General features: G+C 39.7%; 1 protein-coding gene across 1 annotated transcript in view; it reads right to left on the bottom strand.

Moving 5' to 3' along the window:
* Tprg1 (tumor protein p63 regulated 1) overlaps window positions 1-15,042 on the bottom strand; it is a 137,963-nt gene that overhangs the window by 90,098 nt on the left and 32,823 nt on the right. Inside the window, exon 3 of the mRNA XM_021185635.1 lies at window positions 7,571-7,662. Within this exon, the coding sequence (XP_021041294.1) occupies window positions 7,571-7,662 (92 nt within the window). The remainder of the gene's footprint in view (window positions 1-7,570; window positions 7,663-15,042) is intronic.

The following is a 15,042-nucleotide window of genomic DNA, read 5'->3' as shown; positions in this document are numbered from 1 at the left end:
AAAAAAAAAATATATATATATATAAAAAAAAGACTGAGGGCACTGACAAACTAGAAAGTGCCACTGGTTTTCAGCACTTAGGGAAGAATCTGAATTATGAAGGGGGCTCTGCAAATATATAAACAGATGCATGAATAAGGGACTATTAGTAAATAGAACTAAATAACAAAACCAGAACTATAATATGGGACATAACATGAAACAAAAGTTATGGGAATCACTGAACAGATTCAGGTAATTTAATTCTTGAAATGACCTTTGCAACATCTTCATTTTATAGATGATAAACTGAGACCCAGTGAACATAATAGACATGTAGAATACCTAGGTAGTAACTGAGTGAGGCATTTAGAAGCATGAGATTTCTTTTGCCTCTTGGCTCTTCTCTGAGTTCTCCCTAATTGGTTGCAGTCATGGGAAAACAAGCACTTCCAAGTACAATTGTGACTGCAGTAACTAAATGCTCTCACTGTCCTATAATGCAGGTCACTCGGGGAGCATTAGCTCTCTGGACGAGGTTGCCACCATGGAGAATTTATAGAGAAAAGCAATGTGTTTAATTAAGTGGCTGTTGAAAACACCCACCAGGACAAATGGATTCTGGCAACAGAGGTCCTTTTGTTACTGCCAGAGTCCTGCCACAGGTCATTAAGATCTTGATAGATTTGAGGCGCTTTTCAGCTTCATTGCTTTCACCCAAAGACATGGCAAGTCTTCTGGGGCTTCAGTTGCTGTGAAGGCCCGGAGATTTGGAGACAGCGCCATACTGGTATCTGAGGAGAACTCTATCAGAATTAAATTAGGTGGGTTCTGGGCCATACCATGTAGCATTCAATAAACTGAGCTTGAAGAACATTGCATCAAAGCACTGTCTACACAGAGCTCACTGTGAGTGGAGCTACATAATAGAAAGTGAGTGCAAGGATAGGGGCTGAGATTATTTTGGATAAATTAATATGGAACTGTTCTATGGACTTGGGTCTCAGAAGGACAGTGTCTTAAGGTTTCTTTTGTTGAGATAAAACACCAAGACCAATATGCAAGTTGGAGAGGAAAGGGTTTACTCTGCTTATACGTCCATATTGCTATTCATCATCAAAGCAAGTCAGGACAGGAACTCAAACAGGGCAGAAACCCTGGACAGGAGCTGACAAAGAGTGCATGGAGGGGTGCCACTTACTGGCTTGCTCATGACTTGCTCAACCTGCTTTCTAATAAAACTCAGGGCCACCAGACCAGGGATGGCACCACCACAATTGGCTGCATCCTCCCCATCAATCACAGATTAAGAAAATGCTTTATGGGCTTGCCCCCAGCTCAGTCTTACGGAAGACGTCTTCTCAATTGAGATTCTGTTCTCGCTCAGATGACTACAGTTTGTGTCAATTTGACCTAAGTCTAGCCAGCACAGACAGCGAAAGTATGGATTACTGCAAGGAGAGGAAACCAGGTAAGCATAATCACAGGGCCAAAGTATAGCATCAGGAATTTCAGAAGATGTGAAAAACTGATGGAATTTCTAAAATTGGTCAATAGGGTTGGAGTGAGGATATGACTCACTGATTTCCAAAGAACAAGAGAAGCAGTAATAACCCATGGAAGCTCATGGATGAAAAGCATAAAATTGATAGAGATAGATGCTTCTCAGATTTAGGGTGTATAGGAATCTTGCAAAACTGAAAGTTCAGCTTTAGCTCTGGGGTAAGGCCTGAGAGTCAGCATTGCTATGAAGCTTCAGGTGATGCACGTGCTACTGAACTCTGGACCACAGATTCCACAATAGGCACCTAAGATGCACTCAAGTGTACAGAAAGTGAATGGAGTCGGGCAGAAGCAGCAGCTTAGCCTGGAAAGGTAACTGGCACAGCCTTTATAGCCTTTAGTTTCTTGTGATTTTAAAGGATTAGAAATTGATAGTTTCCAGTTTTCTGGTCTTTTTCCCCTTTTAATTATTGTTAGCTATATTTTCCATTACGGAGCTGTTTTGTAATTCTTATAACATAATTAGACTATGACAAGATGGAAGTGTGGCTGGCTTTGGTCCATCAGCATCACTCACCAGCCCCTCCAGGCATTTGACTATTTTAGCTGTTTCTGAGCAAAGACTAAATAAAGTCAAATGAAAAGCCCTCAGAGAGAATGGTCTGGGGAGGGAAAGAGGAAGGTCTGTAATCCTCTGACCCTCTTCCCTGCAAACAAAAGCCAATCAAAAAAGAACCCAGACACAAGCACACAGATCGTTTAACCAATTTAAACCATAGCAATCTTTGTGTCAGGAGAGTGAGAAATCACAAAAGGCCCCAGAAGCACTGTAATGGAAAGACAACAAGGCTGGGAGAAAGAAGTCACCAAGTCAGGCTCTCTTCTGACCTTTAATAAGTGGCTGCCTTTGAACAGGTCATTTAATCTCTGGATTTCTTCATCCATAAAATGAAGCCAGAATCTTGCATGGTCCTGCCCTTGGAGACTGCTTGAGGAGAGCAGGTGAGAAAGAGAAAGATGCCACATGTACTGCAGCTCTGTGCATGGGTGTGGCCCCGAGAGGCAAGTGTGGGGAAAACAGGGCGCAGGCTCACTTGTTCTCAGAGTATCCCTGTCTCTCTATCTTTGTTTAAGTGTTTATTTAAAATCCTTTGTTTTTGTCGTGTGTGTGTGTGTGTGTGTGTGTGTGTGTGTGTAGGTGCGGGTCAAAGGACAACTGACAGGAGTTTGTTATCTACCTACCATGGACAACTGACAGGAGTTTGTTATCTACCTACCATGGAGGTTCTTGGGTTTGAACTCGTGGTGCAAAGCTTTGCAACAAGCATCTTATTCACTGAGCCATCTCAATGCCTCTATCACTGTTTTATTTAACGACCTGGGGGAATCAGTCTGAAAAAAATTTCTAAGTTAGCAGAGATGATCTGCACACTTGCACTTACCCCACCAAAGCCAACAAACAGGATTTTCATTATTTCAGCCATGTTTGATGGGAGGAACCATGATGGGCTCTTGAGATGCCACACATAAAAGAAGTGGTCCCTGTCCATCATGTGACTTCAAAGAGAACTCACATGGAGAGTATTTTAGCCCAGCTGATGGTAGAATGGTCCTTAACTTTGCTACTATAACTGTAGATGTCTCAGTTAGGGTTTTATTACTGTGAAGAGACACTGTAACTATGGCAACTCTTATAAAGAAAAACATTTAATTGGAGCTGGCTTACAGTTCAGAAATTTAGTCCATTATTGGTGTAGCAAGAAATACAGTGGTGTGCAAGCAAACATGGTGCTGGGGGAGCTGAGTTTTCTACATTTTGATCAGCAGGTAGCAGGAGACTAAGATACAAGGCACAGACTTATGCTTTTAAAACCTCAAAACCTACCCTCATGGTGACACACTTCCTCCAACAAAAACACACCTACTCCAACAAGGCCATACCTCCTGATAGTGACACTCACTCCTTATGGGCCAAGCATTCACACACATGAATCTATGGGCACCATACTTCTTCAAACCACCACACTAGGGTCCTCCTCTGAGCCTGAACTTCTCATCTTACACAGGTGAATCTTTTTTTAGAATGTTATTGTGATGAATTCACAAGGAAGAACACTTTACAATGCTGTAGAAATGTTCCTAATTGTTCTTATCAAATACCATGATGCTTCAATGTCTTTCCAGTCAAAGTCTTTCTCCACCAGAATCTTTTGACTCAGTGCTTTGAGGTTAAAGAATAATAATAAGCACTTAATTCTGTGTTGTACCCCACTGGTGGTTTGAAAAGAAATGGTTAAATAAAACCCAAAACAAAACAAAACAAAAAGAGCAAAACAAACAAACAAAAAATCCAATAACTTTCAAAAACTACATGATATCTAGGAACAATTCAGGGGAAATGCTGAGATCAATGGCATTTAGAGATCATCAAAACTACAGGGATTATATTCTTTCAGTCATAAATGCAAAGACAGTATGTACCATAACATGTGCTACATTGTAAGCATTTGGTTAAACATAATTATTAAAGTATAACCATCTTTAGCAAAATGCATGAAGACTGGCTAGACTATTACAAAAAAAAATAACAGTGGATGTGTTTCTTTCACGAGATTAAATTTCTAATGGACTGAACAACATATAGAACCAATTCCATTAGCTTAGAAAAGAGATTAGGCCAGGTATAGTAGTGTAGGCCTGTCAGTACTACATTGAAAGCAGAAACAAGAGGATTAAAATAGTCAGTAGTTCTCCGGTCTTTATTTTACTACAACCATAATAGTACTATTATTGTCTCATGTTTATCCTTGGCTACATAGGAGTCCCTGTTACAAATACATAAAGGTGTAAAAAGGAAACCTCCTTGTGTTTGTGCAGCTGCTGTGACAAGAACTAAAGGACAGGATCCACACCCAGGTCTTCTGTTCCATTTTCACTCATTCGGTTCTGACAGGAGAGGTGATTTGACTCCATGTGCGATCTACTCTCTGTATGCCAGACACAGGAACTTCATTAGATTGCATATATTAGTCATACCAAAGTCCTAAGATTGAAACTGGGTTGGTTGGAGGAAAATCAGGTAATGAAAACATACTCTGGATGTTTTCACTAATGTGAAGAACAAGAATCACTTGGGCTCTGCCACTATTAGCGGGTCTTCTCACTTAAGAATGAGAATTGTCTCTTCCACCCTTTGTGTGAAAGGAGGAGCCCATCTCCTCTGACTCTCACAGCACTGAAGACATAAGCATCTGGAGCACACTGGACTGAAGAGGCTCCACTGCCATCGAGCCACACTGTCTGACACTCCACAGAGTGTCAAGATGTTCATGGTATTGGCTTAATGGATCTCTTCTAGAAGTACCCACACAAGTTTTTTAATGTCCCTTTTTAGAAGGGCCAAGAAGGAAGAGGAAGAAACGTTGAAATAAGTACTATGTTTTCTTTACAACTACATAGCCACAAAAATCCCCTTTAAAAAGGATGGCTGTGAGCCTACATCCTAACAGTTTGTCTCAAGTACTTGTGATAGTTTAGCAAACTGGGATCCAAGTACAGTTTATGGCCCCCTCACCAGTTTATCCTCCCAGTTTTTTCGGCCATTGTCTACATCCACTTCCCAAATGCCTTCAACTCATTTTTCTAGTATTTCTGAATACTATATCATACCAGTTTAGATTATCGTGAGACTCAGCAGAATTAATATGGAAGACAGCTTTACTAACACCTCTTTATTCCTTTTGCTTTATATAGAAACCTTTCTACTAGAAACAGCCAAGCTAGGCTCAACCAAAAACAGTGTTTGGACCCATAAGTAGAATGGCCTACTCAACCTTTCTTTGTGAACACTCCCCTTTTCCCTCAAATTTGTCCTTAGTTCTGTAGATAATTAATGACAATCCTTGCGGAAGCATCTAATAGGGCTCTGAGACGGCTTCCTCTCTCGTGTTTCTTCCAGAATGCTTCTTCAGTATAGTAATACTATATCGCCTTTGAAACCAAGAGTGACTCAGTCAATCCATCATTTTTCTAGGACCAAACCAAGAAGTTACTGATGACTTTTCTTACAAGCAATGAAGTACAAAGATCCGCAAAGCCCAGTTGGGTCAGCTATCAGTTTCTCCTCTCAATTCCTAATGTATCCTTCAATGAGAGCCCTGGGATAAACAATGCCATTCATCTCCTCCGCAGTGCTAACATGTTAATCTTCAGTGATAGTGGGCATGGCAGGCTATTATAGTGTACAGTGTATAGTGTATGGTTTCTTACCTTCCAACATAGTCAAGGTGGAAGAGAAGCAGGGAAGACTGTCTCAGCCACAAGCCCAGAACAGGCCCTGCAAACTCTCAGCTTCCACCTTCAAAACATTTCTAAAATTTTATATGCAAACTTTTCCATTGACCACCAGAAAAAGCAACCTCCATCAATTGGATGGCAAACTAATACTCTGTTAGTTTTTAAATGTTATCATGATGTTAATGCTACAAGCAGGGCCCACCTGACTTTTATATCTGCGCTGTTAACATGTTTTCTGTCACTGTCTTACGTTTAGACAGTCTACAAAGTGTTGGACTATGAAATTAAGTTATGGTCTGTGGTGTTTTCCAATTTTGAAATTATTGGTGTAAATATTGTTGTGATGCTGAATTCACGCTCTCGGGGATCCTCGTGCTTATCTTCCCTGACCAAAGCCGACTTATCATTTTGTAGGTCAAACAGGGCTCTCTGTTTGAATGAGGGATGGAAAGGGGGAACAAATCATAGATTTGACCAAATGAATTAGTGAGAAGTTCAAATTGTAGGCTTTCCTTTTCATTAGTAGTAACTCAGAGATTATAGAGATAGGTAGATTATAAATGAACGAAGGAGAAAGAGGAAGGATGATGGAGATGGGAAGAAGCAAAAGCGGGAGGAACAGAGGAGCAGAGGAGTCAGAGCAGAGGAGAGAAGGAAGAACAGAGGAGGAGGAGAGGGGAAGATAATTCAGGAAGAATTTTACAGTAACACCTAATTTTGTCCTTCAAAATCACTCAGTCTCATTTTATAAATAAAGACACGAAGATTAAAAAGTAACAACCAAAATGTCAACTTTGAGGCTTCTTTTCCTCCAGGTCTGGGAAGATGTTTGACAGAATGGTAGAAAATGTAAATCAGTCGGGTCTGATTCTCTTTCCGGCTTGTTGAGGACGCCATTTTGCCAGGCTGGATGGTTAGGCCTTCGAGGTTTCCTCCTGGAAACTCAGAACTAGATGCTTCTGTGATCCCGAGGAAAGCTATACATTTCACCCTCCAGAAAGAATTACTAGGATCCTGGAACTCGGATCCACTTCCCAGCTCGAAATCAGTCTTCACCGAACCCATGCAGAAGCAAGGTGAGCGTTTTAAGCACACTTCCACACAACATTATGGGTTCTATAGTAGGCAAGCATCCTCTTTTGCCTTTTAATATGTATCACTGAATGTTACACGAAAGGTCACAGGCAGTGCAATTTCTAGGAGGGGTAGAAAGGTAATTGTTGCTATGGTAGTATTCACAAGGGAAGCTCTTTCTGCTACGGAAGCATTAAGGGTAATGGAGGGTGTTACATGAGAAACATGGCCTTATGCTTTTGATAGGTTTGCTTGGTTCTTATCCTAACTTTCAGCAGTGGCCCCCTTCCCTATTCTACCTGATTTCCCTATTATCACAGTCCATACTCTACAAAGCATACAGACTAGATAGGAGACTGCATTTGTATCTTTTTTATTCCTCTTCTCTGCCCCTAGAAGGATGTCAAGTGTCGTTACAGAGAGCATGCTTGCGATGGAGAGAGATCAGAGCTGGGCACCTAGGAAACTACTGCCATTATCCTTGAAAGCAGTGACACAGACCCGAGCCATGGCTGCAGTGTCTGGGTGGAAGGAGCAGTCCAGAAAGTCAGAGTCAAACCCATCCACTCAGCCAGCTAAGTAAACATCGATGTCCAGTGGGAAACATCAGGAAATAACCGTATACAAACCCAGGGGAGCTCCTGTGACATGTCCTTCTCCTTTTCTGTTCCAGAGATGTCACCTGTTTCCACTTCCCTTCACACAGCAACATACTCACTCTGTCAGGAGCCAGAAGCCTTGAACAGTCTCCCCAGAAGTCTGTGCTATGTGGCCTTTCAAGTCTTCCACAGCAGTCTCAATGGCCCCTGGCTGAGGGAAAGAAGACATCATTTCACTTAGAGAAGACCAAACACTCTGTCTGTATTTAGGATTAGTTAAAAATGGCCACACCTCCTCCTCCACATCCTCCAGGAGACTAAGCGTGGTTTTGCATATTCCGGTCACTGCCTGGCAGAGAACTTGGTCTTGAACTCTGTGTTTTACTGTTAACTCTTTTGTCCTGGCCAAAAGAATTCCAGGTCCTATCTTCTCAAATCCTATGCTTTCTCACTAAAATCAAAATAGCCATTTTTAGAAGGACACTCCTTCCAGGGAAAAAAGTTTATTGGGAATTTGCATATATATAATTTAAATAATATATATTAGTAATATGTAAGATTATATGTAAGAATATGTGTGTATATTTGTGTGCATATATATGTGTGTGTGTGCATTACATATATACATATATATGTATATATATATTTAACTTTTCCAAATTATGTTGGTAAAATGCAAAAAGTAGCTTCCTGACCTTCAGTGTTGCTAACTCAATAGTTCAACTCTAACTCTCTCTCTCTCTCTCTCTCTCTGCCTCCCTCCCCCTTCAGTTTCTTAACTTTTGCAAAGCAAGTGTTCCTACTACTGTGCCTAGTTCTATGCAGAAATGGGTTGACATCTATTCTAGTAAGGTCATGCCTTCCCTAGTTCAATGATTCTTAAACTTCAGTGTACATAACAGCCATGCTGAAACATTTCTAAGTTGTATCCTATTCAGTTTCTGATTCAGTTGGTATGGGTTGGGACCTAAGACTGCATTTGTAGCATGTGATAGCATCGGTATGAAGACTGTTCTTGAGAGAATATATTTCATTTACGTATACGCATGACAACCAATACTCTCTAGACAATTATTCTCAATGCTTTAGTGTACATCAGAATCATCAGGCAGCTTCAAAAAAATAAAATCCTAACCCAATATACATACAAGTCAATTAGACCAGAAACTCAGTGGTTAGGTACACAAGCACTACTGGAATTTTTAAGGATAAACCCTCCTGTAGGGGAATCTGGACAAGAAAAGAGTGGTGGTGCCTCAGATGGGCTGTGCTCATGGTACAGAGTTTGCTTTATCTCCCTGGTTTGTTTTGTACAATCCAAGCCATCCACAATAGGATGGTATCCCTGAGATGAGGTGAGTGTTGAGTTGTCAATAAGCAACTCTGCAGTATTAACTTGGCTCTCACGACTAACCCTGTGGAGCCACTGCGATGACGTAATGCCTTCGATATCTCTTCAAGGAAATGTGACAATAACGTTTATAGTCCAAAACCCTGATTTCATCATCAGTCAGCCACTGGACTCAAGGATTTTCTCCCTGTGTCATGGTCTGCAGTTGGTTGAAGGCTGGTCAGAAAGCTAATACTGGTGCTCCATGCTTGCAGAAGGCCATGTGTCATAAAATCAGCAACTTCTGGGATTTCAGTCAAAATGCCTAGCACCTGCTGCCAGACAGGTCTATGCAGATGTCACTCATTTCCAGTGACTCTGAAGGCAGGCAGTTAAACGCCCCCCCCCTCCCCGCCCCTTCCAGGGAAATTCCTTTAATCTGCTGGCTATTCTCAGTTCTCTTAAGCTTATTTCTGTGAGAGGCATTTTGACTCTCCTGAGCCCACTTTTCAAAGTCCTCTGAAGTATAACGTGCTCTTTGGTGAGTCAACATTGGTATTTCTCAAACAATTTCTTTACATAATTTTAGCCTCACAAATATAACTCACTTGCGAAACTAATACTTTTGAGAAAAAAAGGCAGATAGAATTGGAGAGTAATTAAATAACCCTAAATAAGCATTTTGTTGAATGTTTTTATGCCAAGAAGTTCCCCCAAATATGTGCAGATGAATATAATAATGTATAAAAATTTAAAGTCTTAGTATCTTCCAAACAAAAATTAAATGCCAAATCTACCCAAATGAAAAATAATCTACATTAAATCCAGATATACCTCTGTGAAGTTATACTTCAGAAATTCTTGCACATATGCAAAACGGCATGAATGAAGGACTCTCGAAAGCCTTGTTTGTAGACAACAGTAAATGGGCATTAAGAAACAGATACTGATCAAGACCGTGCTATAATATGGAATATCTTTGGATAATCTAATATAATGAAAGCTTAGGAGTAATAAAGTATATTGCTCAATGGAAAAAATTAAACAAGAAAGGATTAGGTAGGCCACCTTCCTTATACAGAACTGTGTTGAGTAAATACATTCTTGTTTGATGACACACAGCTAAAGTAATCATAAAAAGTCTATGAAATTATTGATGTTTGTTTCCTCAGATGGGAAACCATGAGATGGAAATAGAACATTCAAGCCATGCTTTCCTATCCACCTCTTCAAAAGCGGAACACCAAAAGTGTGTTATTTATGGGATACTTTGATGCTCTCTAAAGCTCTGTCAATGCTCTCATTGTCTGGACCACTATTTTTTTTTCAATATAAACATTGTTTGGGCTCTTTGAGGATATAGAGCTGTACTTCCTTCCCTTTTAGTAATGTTAGTTCATTGACATTTTTTATTGTTTTAAAATAAATACATTTGAATCTGATAATTTAAAATAAAAAGATAAAAATACACAGGTCAATTCTCGATCGTCCTTATGACTATCTAGAATCCATGGTAAGTTGTCTTGGTACTCTTCATTAGTTGATTTATTTGTTAGATTGTTTTGATATTTATTACTGTAACTGAACTGTTATTGGGAGATACCTTGAGGTCCTGTACATTAACTAGTAACAAACACTGGATGGTGAAAAACTTTCCCTTCATTCCCACTACTGATTATATTAAATAAAAGGAAAACGGCCATACTAGAATTCAAGGAACAAATGCTTAGTGCGATCAAGCACTTAGCTCTGAGACTGCATTCTAAGACAAACAGGAAACTATGATCAAATGCAGCACCTCAAACAACATAGTGACTCTACTGTCTCTCCCATTTTAGCTCCAGCAAAAATTTTAGTTCCAGGCAAAGCAAACCCTCTTGGGAAATTCCAGACTTGCCTGTTTGTTCCCTTGTATTTCCATGATCTAGATAAGTCCACAGTCAATGCTGACCCAAACAATACCCATGAGTTTGTCAATGGTTTCCATGCAATAAGCTCCCTACCCCTGCGAAAAGAAGAAGCAGCTGTTCAGGAAAGACGACTCTTAGAGACTCTGGCTCTCGGGCTTCTTGTGTAGCTACTATGATGGCTAGATAGAAACCATTTTGTAATAAATTCAGAAGTAATAAAACTAGCTGAAAATCTTCCATAATGTGTAAAGGCCAAGCACATTTTTATTTCCTTGAAAAAAAATGATGAAAATTCACCTTATTACCGTATTCCTGTGGTTCTGTTCGCACAAAAGAATAAATCATCTTTATGACAGTCCTCAGGAGTTTCAGTACAATGGAAGCTGAACAACCTCTTGCCCAGTGAGATGTTTATTTTCTAAACTAAATGGAAGCTCACACAGGCAATAACAATAAAACTAATAAATGTATTTGTTCCTAATGTGAGGGCAAGTCACTAGGAACCCTCTAGCAAGAGAAGAGGAAAAGAGAGAGAGTACGAAAGCCAAATTAGTGTCATGGAAGCAATGACATCTCACTACACAATGGGAAGTCCTGAACCTGCTTATTAAAGTCTCGCTGCTCACAATAGAACACAGGCTATAAAAAGGCCATGGGGAACCATTAATTAAATATTAAAAGATCAAATAGTTTTAGTCCCATTAGTTTGTATGTAATTTACATTCTCTAGTATAAATTTAGAGATAATTCTCCATCTCGAATAGCTTTCAACTTTCTGATAAGGTATCTGCAAATACAGAGCCCTACAGGGAGTTTAAAAATATCTTTCTCCATGTGGGCTAAGCATTGTTCTTTTCATAAAAAGTTGCTTTTGAACATCAGTCTCCATAACTAAGATGATTATCATAATATACCTCAAGTTATTAGCCTTGAGGGATACTTTTGTTCAGAGAAGGCATGAGGCCCTTTTTAGATATGTCTAAGCAATAATAGCAGATCCACTAAAACAAGAGAAAAGGGTTGCAAATGTATGGAAAACAAGTGTTTTAGACTTTCATTGGGTGACCTCTTATTCCTGTCCCAAGGTCATGGGTCAGACAGTGGCAGTATCGGGACTCGTGCATTGCAAGTATACTTCCCAGGCCTGGCAAGATCCTAGGGATGCTGGTTAACCATGGACAAGTAACTCTTCCTTTAGCTACCTTAGGAAGTTGACTGGCCATTTCTCAGGTTTCACTTTCTCTGAGAACAATTCTCCCAAACTATGCCAGAAAAGCATACTTTTTTATATATAATGATAATGATCAGCAAACCACAAAGGGAGTTTAAGAGGGCAATAACTTATTTTATGATCTGGTACTTTAGGCATGTATATCATATATCCTAAAATTTTCACCTATTTTTCAAGATTTCCTAATTCCATGCCAGTCATTTCTTTGAAACTCCCTTTTGAAACGCATAGCATTGAATTATTCTTTCCCTGCTATCCCTGAGTATTCCTGGCACCTGAAAAACTGTGCTATGTTATCACAGAAAGCCAATGAAATACATTTCATTTCCAGATCAGTGATATGAACAGAAAATATTTTCAATATCCAGCTAAAGTCAAACACATTGTAGTATATAACCTCTTTGTGAGATGCTATGGTGCTCATAAAAAATGATGTCACAAAATAGTGTATCCATGTGAAACAACATTTAGCATAGAAACTTTAATTACATACAGAAATTTTATATATGAAAAGCAAAACAGAAATCCATTCACAAGTGTGTAAGAGCCCATGAAATTCACTTTTTAGTTCATGTTGAACTGTGACACTAAAGTGACTTTTATGTTTTATATTTTCAAAATTTTTTTTTATCAACAAACTACTTCTTGGGTGATAATAATCCTAAAGTCTTCCAATAAAATCCTTCAGAAACGGATTCTTCCACTTACTCCCTCAGTGCTCTTCACAATGTTCAATGCATAGATTTTAAATTCTTAGCCTGGGATCTGTTGATTTGTCTGTGATTGTGGCATGAAATCATAGTACTATAAATAGGTAACTAGGATACTAGTTCTAGCCCTAGGTTTTCTGTTTTGCACACTCTTGGGAAAAGTCCAATCTCACTCGCTATTGTGTTAGAAAGAAAGAGTAATTTGAGCAAGTGCACATCAGTATTGGCAGAACACTTACAGAAATGCAGAATCCAATTTGTTCACCAGCTGGACCATGACATCCGAGATCTCACTTCAGATCTAAGAAGTCATCACATTACGGTGACTCTCACACATCTGAAACTTCAAGTGTTGTGATCTTACTTAATTATGCCTTGAGAAAGTCAACTATCCTCCTCTTTACTGCCACAGACCCTTCTGTCAACAGTTATATCTCACCCTAAGGATCATGGTGAGGTCATAGGCACCTTGCTGCCATTTTAATGACTACTTATAGAATTGTGACTGTAAGCAAAAATAAGAGAGAGGAAGTACTGAAAGTAACAATGTTTGAAATGTTTATATATGTGTCATATACTAGATGAATATTGACAAAGTTAGCTCTTTTAGGGCTCTATACAAAATTTGTGTTTTATTTATACTTTTCAGGAGAAGAAATTGAGACTCACATATACATACGTTCTCTCATTAATTTTAAATTTAAATTTATTAAAATGTTTGTGGGAACGCCAGGTGTGGTGGCCCACACCTTTAGTCCCAGCACTTGGGAGGCAGAGGCAGGCAGATTTCTGAGTTCGAGGCCAGCCTGGTCTACAGAGTGAGTTCCAGGACAGCCAGGTCTACACAGAGAAACCCTGTCTCAAAACAAACAAACAAAAAAGTTTGTGGGGTATTGTTCATCCCACAATATATAGGGATGTATATAGTGTAATCAAACAAAAATCTCTGTGCTAAGTGTGGGTTACTTCCTACTGAACTTTTGACTAGGTGTTTCCCTGAGACCCACAAAACAACATGGATTATAGCCATTATTCTTGGTCACCCACCAGAAACTGATGGTAAGACTATTTATTGCTAAAGGCATCATACACATAGGTCCTGGGACATGATTCTGCATTGGATCAAGCCAATCAATGGCTCAGCACTCTCAAAGCCCTGTCCCTAGCTGAGGAGTTATCAGCAGTTTCTGGCTGTTAGAAGAGGGTCAGTCTTCTTCAGAAATGTGGCCCATGTTTTCCCATGCCCATTTGTATGTTCCTCTACACTATATATATATATATATATATATATATATATATATATATATATATATATATATGCAGCATAACCCAAACTCAGTGGGTTATAAAAATAGAAGAAAATGAGTGAGGAGGAGAAAAGGGGGAGGAGGAGAAATAGGACAGGACATGTTATTGGGTATGTATAGGTGTCTCAGAGAATTTGGAGGGAAAGACAGAGAGTTGATATAATCTAAATATTCATTGTATTTGTGTATAAAATTACAAAAGAATAAATTAAAAAACTTATAACCTGTGGCTGCTTGTATTATTTTAATTTGGGTTCCTGCATGTAAGATACTGAGGAACCCTGCCCCCAATTGGTTGTGATTGGTAAATAAAGATGCTGGCAGCCAATGACTGCACAGTGCAGATAGAGGTGGGAGCTTAGGATTTTCATGGGCTCAGGACCAAGAAGGGAGAGGAGAGAGGAGAAAGAAATCAGCCATGCTGGGAGAAGTAGATGAAAGATGCCACACCTGAGAAGGTTTGGAGCAGAGATCATAGACATGTAAGAGCCAGGGTATAGTGGCCCAAGAGTGCTCCACCATGGACCCAGGGCAGCCAAGATGCAATATAGGTTTAGTAATAAATAGCTCTGGAATATTGGAGGGAAATAGATTAGCCAGGTGGTGGTTAGGAAGTGGCCCAGTCATTAAGCTGATTAAGGCATATCAGAATATAAAAGCCGTGTATTTGTTTGAGAACCCAGAACACTGGGGGTGGGGCATCATGGAAGGTGCAGCCGCCAGGATCAATTTGAGTATTGACTTGAATACTATTATAATAAACTAATCAGCACTAAGAGGCAATACAACTGCCTCTTCATTGTTCTCCCACTTGTCCATGCACACTTATTGCACACTCATATTTACACAACGTTCTGGACTCTACCTGCTGTTTGACAGGGAGCAGGATGTCCCTTAACCCTCACAGGCCACAAAGCTTCTCCATGGTGACTTAATCTTGTTTAAGAAGGTTGTCCTCAGAAGCTCTTGAGCACTTGGGTTTGTTTTCTATAGGTCTGTTGAAGAGGATACCATTGTGTAAAGATTTATATAACTTGCAACTTTTATCTAGGAAGAGCAGTGCATGTGCATCACCTAGCGGAAGCTCTTGCACTAGGCTCAGG

The sequence above is a fragment of the Mus caroli genome, chromosome 16 (genome assembly GCF_900094665.2).
Source record: "Mus caroli chromosome 16, CAROLI_EIJ_v1.1, whole genome shotgun sequence".
In the NCBI taxonomy this organism is placed as follows: Eukaryota; Metazoa; Chordata; class Mammalia; order Rodentia; family Muridae; genus Mus; species Mus caroli.
Note: the sequence above shows the minus strand (reverse complement) of the source record. Positions and strands in the feature narration are given on the sequence as shown.